This window comes from Protomyctophum parallelum, assembly GCF_964188405.1.
Source record: "Protomyctophum parallelum genome assembly, chromosome: 1".
Lineage (NCBI taxonomy): Eukaryota > Metazoa > Chordata > Actinopteri > Myctophiformes > Myctophidae > Protomyctophum > Protomyctophum parallelum.
The window spans coordinates 5,090,352-5,104,809 of NC_139697.1; the positions used below are offsets into that span (position 1 = coordinate 5,090,352).

The following is a 14,458-nucleotide window of genomic DNA, read 5'->3' on the forward strand; positions in this document are numbered from 1 at the left end:
GTTCTGTACTTATACATACAATTGTATAGTACAAAACACTGAAGTCCTTAAACCAGAAACCTATAACGCTAACCCTAAACCCTAAGGTAAGTGGAGAACATAGAACCTGAGGAACATAGAACCTGGGGAACATAGGGATGACTCCCCCTTCACTGTATTGGAATTAGATAAAGAATAGAGTAGTCAAACAGTTAGGTTATTTTATTGCTAATTAAGGTATCAGTTATAGGATTCGGGAGGGTTTTGGTTAGGATAAAGAGGTAGGTGAAGTTTGATTGTTTCATTCCTTGATTACTACTCAGCCCTGCTCACTAGCCGCACGTTGTAGCACTTATTCTTATTGTCTTCACTAACTTGTATGCCACTCCATACTGGAATAAAACATAGTTTTTTGGCATTAAACATATTGCTTTTGTTGCGTCCCATAAACTCCCTAGACCCAGTGGGTCGTAACAACAACACATAGGCCTATATAGCCCATAGTTTAGTACTACTACTATATACTTTTTTACAATATGAAAATATTTGTATCATTACATCACCGCAATGCTGTTGATGTAAATATAATGAATAAATTGTGATCTATCTGTAAGTTTACAATGCATCTTGATGTGAGTCGACTCGTGACCCGTGTGCTTGCAGATTGGCGGTTTTCACTACAATGCTAATCGCTTTGACTTTTTTTTTTTTAATACATGGTGTTGTGGGACATGGGTGTGGGACAGTTATTTTAGCACTTAATAGCACACTTAGTGGATAGCCTTTCAACAGAATAGAACATGAAAAACATTGGTAGTGAATGTTGTTGACAACCGGGACATTTTAGAGCTTTGTCAGGATTTGGGACAGTAAGCAAATTGGTGATGACAATGATGGCTGCAAGCCTTAACCCATTCTGACCGGGCACCCATTTTGGTGTCAGCATCATGTTATGCTTTAGCTATTTAAAAATAGCAGATCTACAAGCTCATATCGCGCCACCGAGTGGCGCGATACGAGCTTGTAGGTCTGCTATTTTTGAAAAATCGAAGAGCGACTGACTTTTTTTAAATCTGATCTCAGGTCAGAATGGGTTCATCAGACCAGTGTGTGTCCGGCGGAAACCTCGTATGAATCTGATCTCAGGTCAGAATTGGTTAAGTTGAAACATAAGGGACACGTTGTGTGATGCTGAGGCATGTGTGACCCGGGCCGATTAGAGTCACATAGCACTTGAATGGAATTACTTCATGAGAAACACAATATATATATATTTGAAGTGCACTGTGCATAATTGTGAAACCCAATAAAGCTGGTTGTTTGCCATTACGCCACCTTTTTTAACCCATTCTGACCTGAGATCAGATTCATACGAGGTTTCCGCCGGACACACACTGGTCTGATGAACCCATTCTGACCTGAGATCAGATTCTAGAAATGTCAGTCGCTCTTCGATTTTTCAAAAATAGCAGACCTACAAGCTCGTATCGCGCCACTCGGTGGCGCGATATGAGCTTGTAGATCTGCTATTTTTAAATAGCTAAAGCATAACATGATGCTAACACCAAAATGGGTGCCCGTTCAGAATGGGTTAACGAGGATGGTCCTCTGCATAACACTCTTAACGTCGATATAAAGATGCACACAGGTTCTAGTCTTATACCAGGTAAAAGAGCATTTAAACATATGAAACCCAGGAAAAACTGAAACAGAAACAGTTCTAAGGTACTGTAGGTACAAAACAATATGGATTTTATTAGTCCTATACATAGGGGCACTCTAAGATGGCCGATTAAAAATACAATAGAAAAATCTAAAAGCCTAACCTACCTGTATCCTATAAACAAACTAACCAAACAACCAAAACAATAATCAACAACTCTTAAAACATTAATGTTCAAAATGTGCAACTTTTGTGCAATTAGTCTATTGGCAGCCAGGTGGGGTCGAGGGAACATCTAGTCTTCTGTTCTTCTCAGCATCACTGTGAACACACAATGGACACACCGCCAGTTCATCCATAACCTCACTCCACAATGACAGCTACAGACAGTATATGTTGTCAAGGTCAACTTGAAGGACACAGAGGGGGTACTTAGCTTGGAGAGGGGCAAGTCGCAACTTAGCCCCTCTGCTGCGGTGATTTGGCTTCCCCTCTGTCACTGTCTCGTCTGCCGGTCCAGATCCTTGGTTAGTTGCACAACCCTTATATGATATTACACAACACAACACTACATTAAGACAGCAATATAAAGGACACAAGGGAAAACAATATTACTGATTAACAGGTAAATAATAAGGCCATTAGGAAACACAAAAAAAGGAAAAAGAACACTTGACCCCCGTCACACATGCTCTATCTCGCCTTACCCTTATGCCTAACCTTATTAGCCATACCGGTATTTTACTATATTTTGAAAAACATTTTAAAATAGTTCAACTAGCCGATCTACATTGACGCATTGAGAGCTTGTAGATCGGCTATTCGAACTATTTAAAAATGTTTTTCAAAATAGTCAAAAATCGCAAAAACTTTTAGAGACATGACATGTAATGCAGCTCAAAGTGCTTTACAGAGCAATAAAGAAAAAAAATCACACCCGTGTGAAGTGAGGGGCGCAATACGTGAATAGTGAAGGCAATACAGTGAGGACATGAATAACACAACTCAGGGCAGTTAGATCTATGATGCACTTCAACGATCATGCCCTGAAAATGTCGAAGTAATAAAGAAATATCCTTTGAAACAAACAACTGTGAAAAACAACAAAATGCTAAATGATAATGCTTTGACCCAATTTCCCACACTCTTTGTGTATTGTGTGATGGAGGGAAAGGCTGCAGGTGGGGTGGAGTGGGCATTCTTAGTCTTAGTGGTCCTTTTTGAGCAAGTAGCTGAGAATCAATTCCCCCACCCCCAGGAAGTACACCGCTTGGGCGATGCCAAAGAGAGGCGCTATGACCAGGGCTCTGCAGTACGCCCCCTTCATGAAGGCTGACGGACCCTCGTTACGCATGATCTTTCTGACGCAGTCTGCCACTCCATTATATGTGTCTTCTGCTGCACTCCCTCGGTTCAGGGACTGCAGTCTCGTCTTCATCACATCTACAGGGGTGACAGCAACAGCAGCCGTACCCCCGGCAAGACACCCGGCCACAAATGATACGTAACAAGGCGCGGGCCCGTCTGCGCCTCGTTTACCCAGGATATTTAGATTGGCAAAGAGGGGAAAGTAGATCATGGAAAAAGGAACATCTCTGAGTAGCGTGGCTCCTAAGCCTTTATATAAACCAGCAATGCCCTTTTCCCTCAGCAGCTCTCGGGTCAGCTGTATGGCAGTGAGAGATCTGGTCTCCACAGTGCCCGCCACCAGCTTTTTCTGAGCCGCAATTCGTCCGGCATCTTGGAGCTGAATTTTCAACATCTCCATAGGAGTTGTGACAATAACCGGGCATGTACCCGCCCCGCATGCGGCCAGGATTTCCTTGACCAATGTGAGCTTCCCGTCCTTCGTGAGGTGTTGCCTGAAGAAGTCATTTGCAGCCAGCTTGATGGCTTTCTCTGGAGTGACCAGCGCAAGGTTCACTGCCGCTCCTCTGTACATCCCGAAGTATCCCTCCGAACGGATGGTCTTGATAAGGCAGTCAGACATGCTAGTGTAAAGGCGAGATCCATTTTGTTGGTTTTGCAGGCGGGTTTTGGCCAGGTCAATGGGAAACACACAGGTCACTCCAATCAGGCCAGCGATCCCCCCATTGATCAATTTGGCAGGAAGACTAATCTGCTTGTCAGCCATTGGCAGACGCCAATGGACGTGTCAATCAGTCTGTCGGTTGTTTGGTAGGTCAATCAGTTGCTGCCCCACTCTTTAGGGGTCAGTTACACTGTGGCATGTGTCTCTCTATGTATGATGGAATAATGAGATCTAATGGTCTTCTCCCTGAACTGATAAGAATGGATATTGTAATACTAAGTAGACTAGAAAGGTGGAATTCCGGGAAATTGCAAGTGTGCAGGTTGCACTGACACATGCATGTTGTAATGTACAATCGTTAGCGTTTGCGATTGGCCTGTTGTCTCTCGATATGTTAACGGTGGCATAACACTGTGCAGTGAGGTGGACTTCATGGAGTCCGGGGCAGCTGTGATTTCGGGATGAAGTTTTGCAATGAAGTTGTTCTACTGAGTTCAGAGTATGCGGCCATTCCTGGTTAGAAGAACTGTCAAGGACGACTGTTGATTGTGATGCCTTTATACAAGAAAGGTGTGTTGTGGATGAATTACATCTTGCCATTTATATTAATATTGTGATGTCACTCCTGCCTGATTGGACATTATATTGTCCAATCAGAAAAGGGTTACAAAAAAATCACACTTGTGTGAAGTGAGGGTAGCCCACATCTCTAAAATTAGAGATTTTTCTAAACCGTTTTCTACAATGCTTCTTTCCTTATTCCGTCCTGGATTGTTTCTTTCTTCTATGAATTCTCTGGTTCTGTTTCAATTTATTGTTTGTTGTGAAGCTTTTCCACACAACAGTTGTATAGTTTCTTTCCTTTGTCCATCCTGGCTTCTTTCTTGTATGAAACAAAATGATTACAAGATGTATTTATATCAGCCAGATGACGTCCTACGTTGTCATTTACTGCCCTAAACAAACATTAAAGGTATATTCAGTGATTTCACTTAATTAAAATATCACTTATTTTTTTGTTTTGTTGTGATAATCCTCTCTACTATAGAGTGTGCTGACCATATAAAGAGTTCCTCCCTGTCCCCAGTTAACCCCTGGGGGTCAAAAAACCTTAGGTTTCGTTTTTGACTCTCTATCCTGATTGGACGAAAGGCTGGGTCCCACAGCCAAAAACGAAACCTATGGTTTTTTGAGTGAAATCACTGAATATACCTTTAAAGTCCATAGACTTGGCTGGCAAACACATTACAACATCATAACTGCCCTAAACAAACCCCACATAATCGACTGACACGTGACGTCCTTTCTGAAATACATGCATTGGAGGGAGAACAATAGTGTGTTTGTTGCCTACAGCAACCACATAAAATAAAACTCCCCTCTTCTAGGAGTAATTATTACTAGAAGGGGCCATTTGATGTGATTTGATGATGACGAATAAGTCAGATTAGCGTGCAGCTGGTGCACCAACTTGGGAGAGTTTAGGGCTATAAATAAACATGACGGAAGATTCCGGAACATTACTGCAGTCGTTTCTGTCCCCCACGCAGCACAGAAGGAGACATGAAGAACTACTACCACGTCTTAGGCGTCCGGAACAACGCGCCACAGGACGACATCAGAAAAGCGTACAGGAAGCTGGCGTTGAAGTGGCACCCGGACAAGAACCCAGACGACAAGGACGCAGAAAGTAAGTTCAAAGAACTCCTGGTGGCGTATGAGGTGCTGTCGGATGATAATATGAGGGACGTTTACGACCACAAAGAAGGCCTCTCAGGCAGTGACCGTGTTCACAATAGTAAGGATGTTTACGACTGTAATGAAGACATCACGAACAGGGGCGGAAGCCGTTCAGACAAGAGTACCGATGTTCACAACCGTACAGAAGGCCTCACGAGCAGGGGCCTCTCAAACAGAAGCGGAAGCCATTTTCACAACAACAGACATGCATATGACACTGAAGGCCTCTCCAGCAGAGGCGGAGGCCGCTTTCACGACAGCGAGCACTTTGGACGCAGGCTCTCATGTAACCGAGACGTTTTAAACAAGTTATTCCTCGGCCTCTCAGAGCGTGAGGTTCGCTTGCTGCAAAGCCTGATGCCCACAACCATAGCCCACTTAAAGAACAGGCTCAGCTGAACACGCTGAGTGCGTGTTGACTGTCATTGTTCTCATTGATGCCGTAATTATTTTATTGCTGAATTGTTTTGTACTGTTCTGTCATATTGTACTGTCAGGCAGAAACCTTGAATCTCCATGGTTCAACCTTTATGTTTTCTTTTTTCGTCATTTACGTGGCTATGGTCGCAAACTATAGTCTTTAGATCGGCAGCAACACCGCAGAGCCCCAATATATATTTTTGTGTTAGAATGTTTCTCAAATTGTCTGAATTCAATATCTTAGATACACCATCCCTCCATATAGGCATGGCTGATGTCATCAATATAACATAATGTTCTTCTGGTCCCACAAACAAGGCTGAAGACAAACGGGATAGATCATTTTCCGCTGTAGCGCCCAAACTGTGGAAGGATCTTCCACCAGCGTGTCAAACCTTGCCTGTGTTTAAATCACGTTGGACAACTCGATCACTTGTGCTCTATTACTTGGCTTTCGATGATCCAGACAGACCCTGTTATTGTCAGTTTACTGTATGTTTCCTAACTTCTGACATTACGTGGTCATTGGGTTTTCCATTATGATGTCAATCATGCTGGCTGTCATAATAATATATGGGTCTATGGGACTATTCCATTATTATGATGTATGTGTATGACATATGACATTAGCATCTCCACTTATATAAACGTTGTGATAAAGAGTGAATACAATTTGTTGCCTTCTTAGACCAATGGCCTATAATCTCTAAATCAAGCGGGCTAAGAACCCAAACTGATGACACGCACGCACGCACGCACGCACGCACGCACGCACACACGCACACACGCACACACGCACGCACACACACGCACACACACGCACACACGCACGCACACACGCACACACACACACACACACACACAACAGAACAGTTCCTGAAACCAGTTCCACAACCTATAAGCGACAGTAGGCTTATTGTCAGTTCTCACGGAACGGGACTCAAAATGAACGAGCAACAAGCAAGACCAGCTCCTCAAACAAAATAAAATAGTTCAATCTCTACCACTTTCTCGTGTTCCGATACCTTGAACTAAATAGGAATCATCCCCATCGAATGGGTCTGTAATCACCCGTCATCGTTCCCCATTCAATAGGATATATTTACAGTACAGGGCCCAAAAGCCATGTGCATAGATAAAACAATAAAATGCCACATCCTGTAAGCTGATCTTGTGCATCAAACTATCTTGATCTTAGTTAGGCCTACAGTATATTACATGCCAGAAAGCAAGGTATTGATCATAGAATTCCGTAAAGCCTGATGGAGAATTCACGTTTCCACACATTACAAATGTTATTTCATACACAATATACTGTGCGGTGTTTTAAATTTGGTCAAATGTTATTTCATACACAATATGTGGTGTAAGGGAAGACAACCTCTTTCTTTTTGACTATCAAGCTGTCTTTAACTATAGTGTTTGGTGTTTTTACAGTTTGTGTTTCATTGTTTGTTTCTTTCTAATCTGTGGCACAGTATACAACTCACAAAGCTTTTTTTTATTGCTGCTCAGTGCTCACCCTTAACCCATTCTGACCTGAGATCAGATTCATACGAGGTTTCCACTGGACACACACTGGTCTGATGAACCCATTCTGACCTGAGATCAGATTCTATAAACGTCTTCTGCATCCTGACAGTTTTCTGAAAAAGCTATGTTTCTATGTCAGTCGTTCTTCGATTTTTCAAAAATAGCAGACCTACAAGCTCGTAGGGCGCCACTCGGTGGCGCGCTATGAGCTTGTAGATCTGCTATTTTTAAATAGCTAAAGCATAACATAATGCCAACACCAAAATGGGTTCCGCCCAAAATGGGTTAAGGCATGCTACTGCCTCATCAGACACTGCCTCATTGTTTCCAGTGTATATACTTTTGTATAATAATAATAATAATAATAATAATAATATATAATATATATGCCGGGAGTGACAATCTTGTGAGCAATATATGTCCCTGAGATCCTTCTTCTGCTCAGGAGGGAGGAAAGGGTATGCGTGAGGCATCCTGACTCTTCAAGGTTGGGGAGAGCTGGGTAAAGCTGTGAATATGTGTTGATGCTCTGTGCCTTGACACATCGATGATCCAAGTGAAGGAATCCGGAGCTTCACTTGCCTTTTTGCGAACGCAGTGAGCTCATGTCTGTCTGTGTGTGTGTGTGTCTGTCCCGCTGTGACACCACCCGCCCGCCACCAGAGGGCGCAGCGGCGCAGCACACACACACACACACACACACACACACACACACACACACACACACACACACACACACACACACACACACACACACACACACACACAGTGGAAAACTTTAAAAAAAGCAATTTACGAGCTGCGTTCGCTTCCCGCGTTTGCGCGTCTTACTTGTATGTCTTAGTGCTTTAGGTGCTTCTGTCATTGCGGTGATGTCATTCATCTCCTTATTTGGAGCTCCCGATAGGGCCTATATGATGTCAGGCTTTGGTGTTCCAGCTATCGGCCCATATATGGAGCTTCCAGGATGTGGTCTTGGTCTATTATGTATGATGTTTGACTTGGAGCTCCATATATGGAGCCAACTGAATCGTTTGAGTCATTCGTCATACCAGCACATTCTTCAAATTGGATCAGAGAGCTTGAAATACCACAGAAACCTACTCTATTTCGTCATCGAAGAATTTCAGAACTGAAACATTTCATCTGCATTATCAGTTGACTACTTTGCACTTGTTTTAGAACCAACGAGAACCTCTGTTTTAAGTAGTTTTTACACTTCCAGTTTTTCCTGCAGAAATGATGGTATTCACATACCGAGTCTTCAGCACTCTGCGTCGAGCCTTCTCAGAATCCCACAGTCACGTCCTTGTGTCTTTGAAACATGGACAGGCCTCAGTCAGCTATGCCCAGAGCCTGGTTGGAGCACCAGAAACCCGCTTCACAGCCCTGGAGAATGGCTTGAGGATTGCCTCAGAGAAGGCTGGAGACACAGCCTCCTGCACAGTTGGACTGTGGATCCGTGCCGGTAGTGGCTACGAGAGTGAGAGGAACAACGGAGTAGGGTTCTTTCTGGAGCACATGGCTTTTAAGGGGACCAAGAACTACCCCCAGTCCGCCCTGGAGCAGGAGGTGGAGTCCATGGGTGCTCACTTGAGTGCCTACACCTCCCGGGAGCACACTGCATACTACATGAAGACCCTGGCCAAAGACCTGCCCAAAGCTGTGGAGCTGCTGTCAGAGGTGGTGCAGAGCAGCCTGCTGGACGAGGCGGACCTCGAGCAGCAGAGGGCCGTGGTCTTACGGGAGCTAGAGGAGGTGGAAGGCGACCTGCAGGAGGTGTGCTTGGACCTGTTGCATGCCACAGCCTTCCAAGGCACCCCTCTGGGACGCAGCGTCCTGGGACCCTCCAGCAATGCCAGGGTTCTTGCACGTCAGGATCTTGTGGAGTATATCGACAGCCACTACAAGGCCCCTCGCATGGTGTTGGCTGCTGCCGGAGATGTGAACCACAAGGAGTTGGTCAGCTCGGCCAAGACTCACTTCAGTGGATTGCCTGGATTAGAGTATTGGGATGACGCCGCCGCCCCCGTTCTGCCCCCCTGCCGTTTCACGGGCAGCGAGGTCCGTGTTCGTGATGATGCGATGCCCCTGGCACACATCGCCATCGCCGTGGAAGGAGCCAGCGCCACCAGCCCAGACATTGTGCCCCTCATGGTGGCAAACTCTATCATTGGCAGTTATGACGTTACATGTCTCGGCGGGAAGCATATGAGCAACCGTTTGGCTCGCCAGGCAGCGAAACACGACCTGTGTCACAGCTTCCAGAGCTTCCACTTATCCTACAGCGACACCGGCCTGCTGGGCATTTACTTTGTGACAGATGGACTGCACATCGACGACATGATGCACTTGTCTCAGAATGCGTGGATGAACCTTTGCACCGCGGTGACAGAGAGTGACGTCGCCAGAGGCAAAAATGCTCTTAAAGCCAGCCTGGTGGGTCAGCAAAATGGGACGACGCCGATTTGTGACGATATTGGCAGACACATCTTGAACTATGGCCGGCGCATTCCTCTTGCCGAGTGGGATGCACGCATTGACGCTGTGACACCCAAGATGGTGCGTGACATCTGCTCTGAATACATCTATGATAAGTGTCCAGCTGTAGCGGCTATCGGCCCCATCGAGCAGCTACCCGACTACAACAGAATGCGCAGTGCTATGTATTGGCTGAGGTTCTAAGTTCTACCTTTGTGGAATGCATGCATTGACGCTGTGACACCCCAAGACTAGGGCTGCGCGATTATGGCCTAGAATGATTATCACGCTTATTTTCGATCAATATTGAGATACAGTATTGTCCCTGAAGTGTTCAATGAACGATTGTTCATGAACACGTTCATATTTTGGGTGAATGTGAACTGAACGTAATGTATTTCTGCTTCGTAAACATTATTGTGAACTCGTTTACAGGACTTAAACTATTAATCTGGTGTCTGTGAGGTCAGGTGTAGAGTTGCTGGCTGGTTCCATATCTGCAGATCTCGTTGATCTTCTCCATGTAGGCCAGGCTACAGGCAGTCAACACGGGTCCTGAGCAGGGGGGCAGTCAGACAGATATTTTGTGAAGCCTGAAACTCCTGAAAGTTCATATAATGGCCTGTTGTGGCGCTGTCACTGGACCCAGAAAAACCCATAGCCCCATAGAAGTCCATGTATTTGGGCCCAACTTCACCTAGACTGTATTACCTTAATAAACATGGTCATGAATACTTTCTGCTTCCAGTCACTAGTTTAAAGTTTCATTTCTAATGTCATAATATTCTTTTTGGAAAATTATGGTCCCATTTATTAAAAAAATGACCATAAAGTTGCGCATGTTCTGAGGGGCGTGGCTACCGTTACAGTCTATGATCGGGATTCCCCTCCCACTCGAGTCAAAATAAAAACCAACGGAGAAGAAGAGGGGAAGTCCCGCCTCGTGTCTGGGCCAGCCAATGGCCAGCTGGGCCCAAACGGATCTAGAAAGATGGCGACTTACAGTGCAGGAATAACAGGCTTCATTTTACGTCCATGTTAGACCCGGGGAACGCTTTGTCCATATTTCTTTACAGTCTATGGTCCTGAGGCAGAGTCAGTCAAGCCAGATGATGCCGGGGGCATTGCCAACATCTTACACGTGGCCAAGGGTGCGTGAGTCAATAGTCATGCTCCGCCAAAGTCTTTGGGTGGTTGCGAGCTTGACCAACGGACCAGCATGTCTTGAGTGTACAGGGTTTGATGAGGTCAGATCAACATATGGAATGTCAGAACAGGTCAGCTCCATATATGGAGATCTAAGGATGGCAGCGGGGGTAGTGTCTTGTCTTCTCTATGTATGGCTATCCAGGGTTTGTTGAGGTCAGAGTCGTGGTCTTCATATATGGAGACAGCCATATATGTAGCGTATTATGAGGCGTGTGGGACTGACGGCCATATATGGTGGCGTGACGTGTCACAAGCGTGTCACAAGGTGTAATGGACTGACGGCCATATATGGAGGCGTGACTGATGGAGCGATGGGTGGGTTTTACAGGTTTTCATAGTAATCTGCGACCTAACAAACAAACAAATGCATTCAAAAAGAGTCATCCAAGTCTTCTGTAGTACGAGAGAAAGCGCAAGCTCCAAAAGTGCTATTTGGCATGCCACTCTACCAAAATGGTACTATATACCATTTTTCAAAATGGTACAGTATGTGCCTTTCCAAACCGATATGTGCCATTCCTGGGAGTGGTATGCCGTAACAAAAATGTTTTGTACGATTTTTACAAAACGGTATACCATAAATGGTTTATACCACTTTCAGCAGTTCTGTGGCCGTTTGGGGTAAAACTCAGTCTCTCAAGTGGAAACCACGACTGGGTGCAGGGGGCCTTTATAGTCTAGCCACGAGGCTAAAGACAAACCTTAGCCAGGTTAGAAATAATTATAGTAGAGCAGGAGGTAGGATCTGGGATCGGGTTGTCCGATCAGATCACCCAGCTGGAGCACACACAAGTCCAGGTAAGATTAATTTAATATTTTAAAATGCCAATTAGGAAAAGCCAGAAAGCTGCTTGGGAGCAGGTGTCTGCATGTGGCTCAGCTGCTGCTGGCTGCTGCTCTTTAGTCACAATGACCACTTCCTGTCTGTCATATGTTGCTTCCTCCAGAAGCGAAACCACAAGCTCATTATCTGCTTCAGTTGAACACACTCTCGCACACGCACACACACACACACACACACACACACACACACACACACACACACACACACACACACACACACACACACACACACACACACACACACACACACACACACACACACACACACACACACACACACACACACACACACACACACACACACACACACACACACACACACAGGCCTTGTAGTTATTTATACTTTATACAGTGGTTCACAACCTTTTTAGGTCACAGCCCCCTAAAATAATCCCCCACCTTAAGCACTTGGTATTGTTGAGCAATTAGTTTGAGGAATTATACATTTAGTTTGACTCGTGTTCCATAAATTATGGTGAAAATGGCAGATCACAACGCATCTAGATCTGCTGTTCAAAATGTTTGCCTCATATTGACAAGGTATTAGTTTGTTGATTACTTTTGATGCAATAATGGTCTTCTTTCTTTATCCAATACCGTGAAAATGAAGCTATAGTGCATTAAATCGTAGCCTACATATATAACTCAGCCTACCTATGTAATTTGTTCTTTATTTTAACATCTTTCGTAAATGAATGCCCTCTACTAAACCCTACGAAAATAGCATGGAAATACACAAGGTGTCCCACTCTTCAGAACAATGCATTTTGCTATAGTCAATAAATGTAGAAAAAAAGAAAAAAAACTACACCACAGACAAAGAGGAAACGTGTGTGCTGTCATTGTTCAGAGTTCACAGCGAACATGGAGGACTCACACGACGATCAGAGCCTAACAGGTCAGAATCATATCTCTTAAATAGCATTATTATTGTGTATTAAAACAGCACACTTGTGTCGTTGTGTGTTATGTTAATGCTGGATGTGTAAAAGAAAGCTTTTGTTATTTATTTTTTACTATGGAGGGATGTCAACATAGGCAGGTGTTTGGTGTAGAAAACTCTTACTTGTAGCTCCACGACAAAGAGGCAAATATAATTTGAAAACTTTAATTACCAGTTACTTTGTAGATTTATATTTTTGTATTACAAAACATACATTAAGCATATACTTTGGTCTAATAGCCGATCTACAAGCTCACAATGTGTCACAGTGTGAATCTTGTGAAATGGGACATTCTGTATGAGCACTTTTACTTTGGTACTTTGAGTACACTATGATTCTTTATTCAAGTACATTTTGAACACCAGACTATCACTTGTAACAGAGTATATCTATATTGTGGTATTGACGCCTTTACTCAAAAGTGCTAAATGTGAATATTGTTTTCCAACAACTGCTTACTTAATACTTATCATTAATATCAATGTGCTGCTGCAGTGGTTTTCAACTCTTTTCATATCAAGGTCCATTCATTATTGGGCATTTGAGCCACAGACCACCATTTGGGCCTAAGCCCAAAACTTTTAATCATGTTGTTGTTGTTGTTTTTGGATAAAGCAATATATATATTACACAAGAGGGTGTGCGTTATACAGTCATTAATGCTGCACAATGCATCTACAGAGCATTGTACTTTTCTGCATATAATGAATGCATGTTTTCTCTTGTAACTTGAACCGGATTCTGCGAGAGAAACTAGCTAAACAGTATAGCTCACTTAGCTGTAAAGTCTGAACTGAAAAAAAAAAGGCATTTAGCCGACATCATTTATTTTGGGTCCAAAGCCCTTGTCAGTTACCTCTTTTTTTCTTCCTGTTTTGCTGGCATCCCAATGAATATTTCACACTTTTCCTGGGCTGTGTGTGCGCTCCAGTTCCTGTCGATTTCATTGGTCATCTGACCAGTTTCATTGGATCAAATCGACAGGAAGTGGAGCACACACAGCCCAGGAAAAGTGTGAATACAGGTCCTGCTTAGCCAAGGAAGCTCTTAGAAGGAAGTGAAGTGGTCACGTGACTGGGCTGCGCCATGACACTTTCATGGACACTTTCATGGGAGCCAAACTCACACCAGTAGTGCAATGAATACATGGCAGTGAATGGAGCCGGCTGGACCAGCTCATAACAAACATTATACATGAACGATTGCGAGCTTTGTCATATAATTGGTTCAGGAATATGAAAGAAGACATAAGTGATATCACACGTTTTTTCCGAGTGGTTGTTTTTCGACTTAATAACTATTTATTTTAATTGAGGTATTTATAGAAGAGCACATAGTAAGTTTTCTGCCTGGGCTGCTCTCTGCTCTTTGAAAAAATAAATCACATTAAGTAGTATGCACATCAAAAAATAAGACAGCCTAAAATAACGTTATATATATTATTTTATTTTCCAGAAGCGATCACTTTACAAAAGGTCTCAGTCATTCATAAATAATGTTTGTTCATGAGCTGGTCACTGAGCTCTCATTGGCTCCAGTGCATTCTGCCGAACTTCCGGATGTAGTTTGGCTCCCGTGAAAGTGTCCATGAAAGTGTCATGGCGCAGCCCAGTC

General features: G+C 43.9%; 3 protein-coding genes across 3 annotated transcripts in view; 2 read left to right on the forward strand and 1 right to left on the reverse strand.

Moving 5' to 3' along the window:
* Positions 1 to 2,849: 2,849 nt before the first annotated feature.
* LOC310857105 (mitochondrial glutamate carrier 1-like) lies at positions 2,850 to 3,776 on the reverse strand (the record flags this gene model as incomplete). Its single annotated transcript, XM_083762718.1, has 1 exon — positions 2,850 to 3,776. One exon carries the CDS (start codon positions 3,774 to 3,776, stop codon positions 2,850 to 2,852), a length of 927 nt encoding a protein of 308 aa, XP_083618844.1.
* Positions 3,777 to 8,609: 4,833 nt separating this feature from the next.
* LOC310874477 (cytochrome b-c1 complex subunit 1, mitochondrial-like) lies at positions 8,610 to 10,052 on the forward strand (the record flags this gene model as incomplete). Its single annotated transcript, XM_083787288.1, has 1 exon — positions 8,610 to 10,052. The coding sequence occupies one exon, from the start codon at positions 8,610 to 8,612 to the stop codon at positions 10,050 to 10,052; it is 1,443 nt and encodes a 480-aa protein (XP_083643414.1).
* A 2,711-nt stretch (positions 10,053 to 12,763) lies between these two features.
* LOC310874484 (uncharacterized protein) overlaps positions 12,764 to 14,458 on the forward strand; it is a 38,000-nt gene continuing 36,305 nt past the window's right edge. Inside the window, exon 1 of the mRNA XM_083787300.1 lies at positions 12,764 to 12,798. Within this exon, the coding sequence (XP_083643426.1) occupies positions 12,765 to 12,798 (34 nt within the window). The 5' untranslated portion in view covers position 12,764. The remainder of the gene's footprint in view (positions 12,799 to 14,458) is intronic.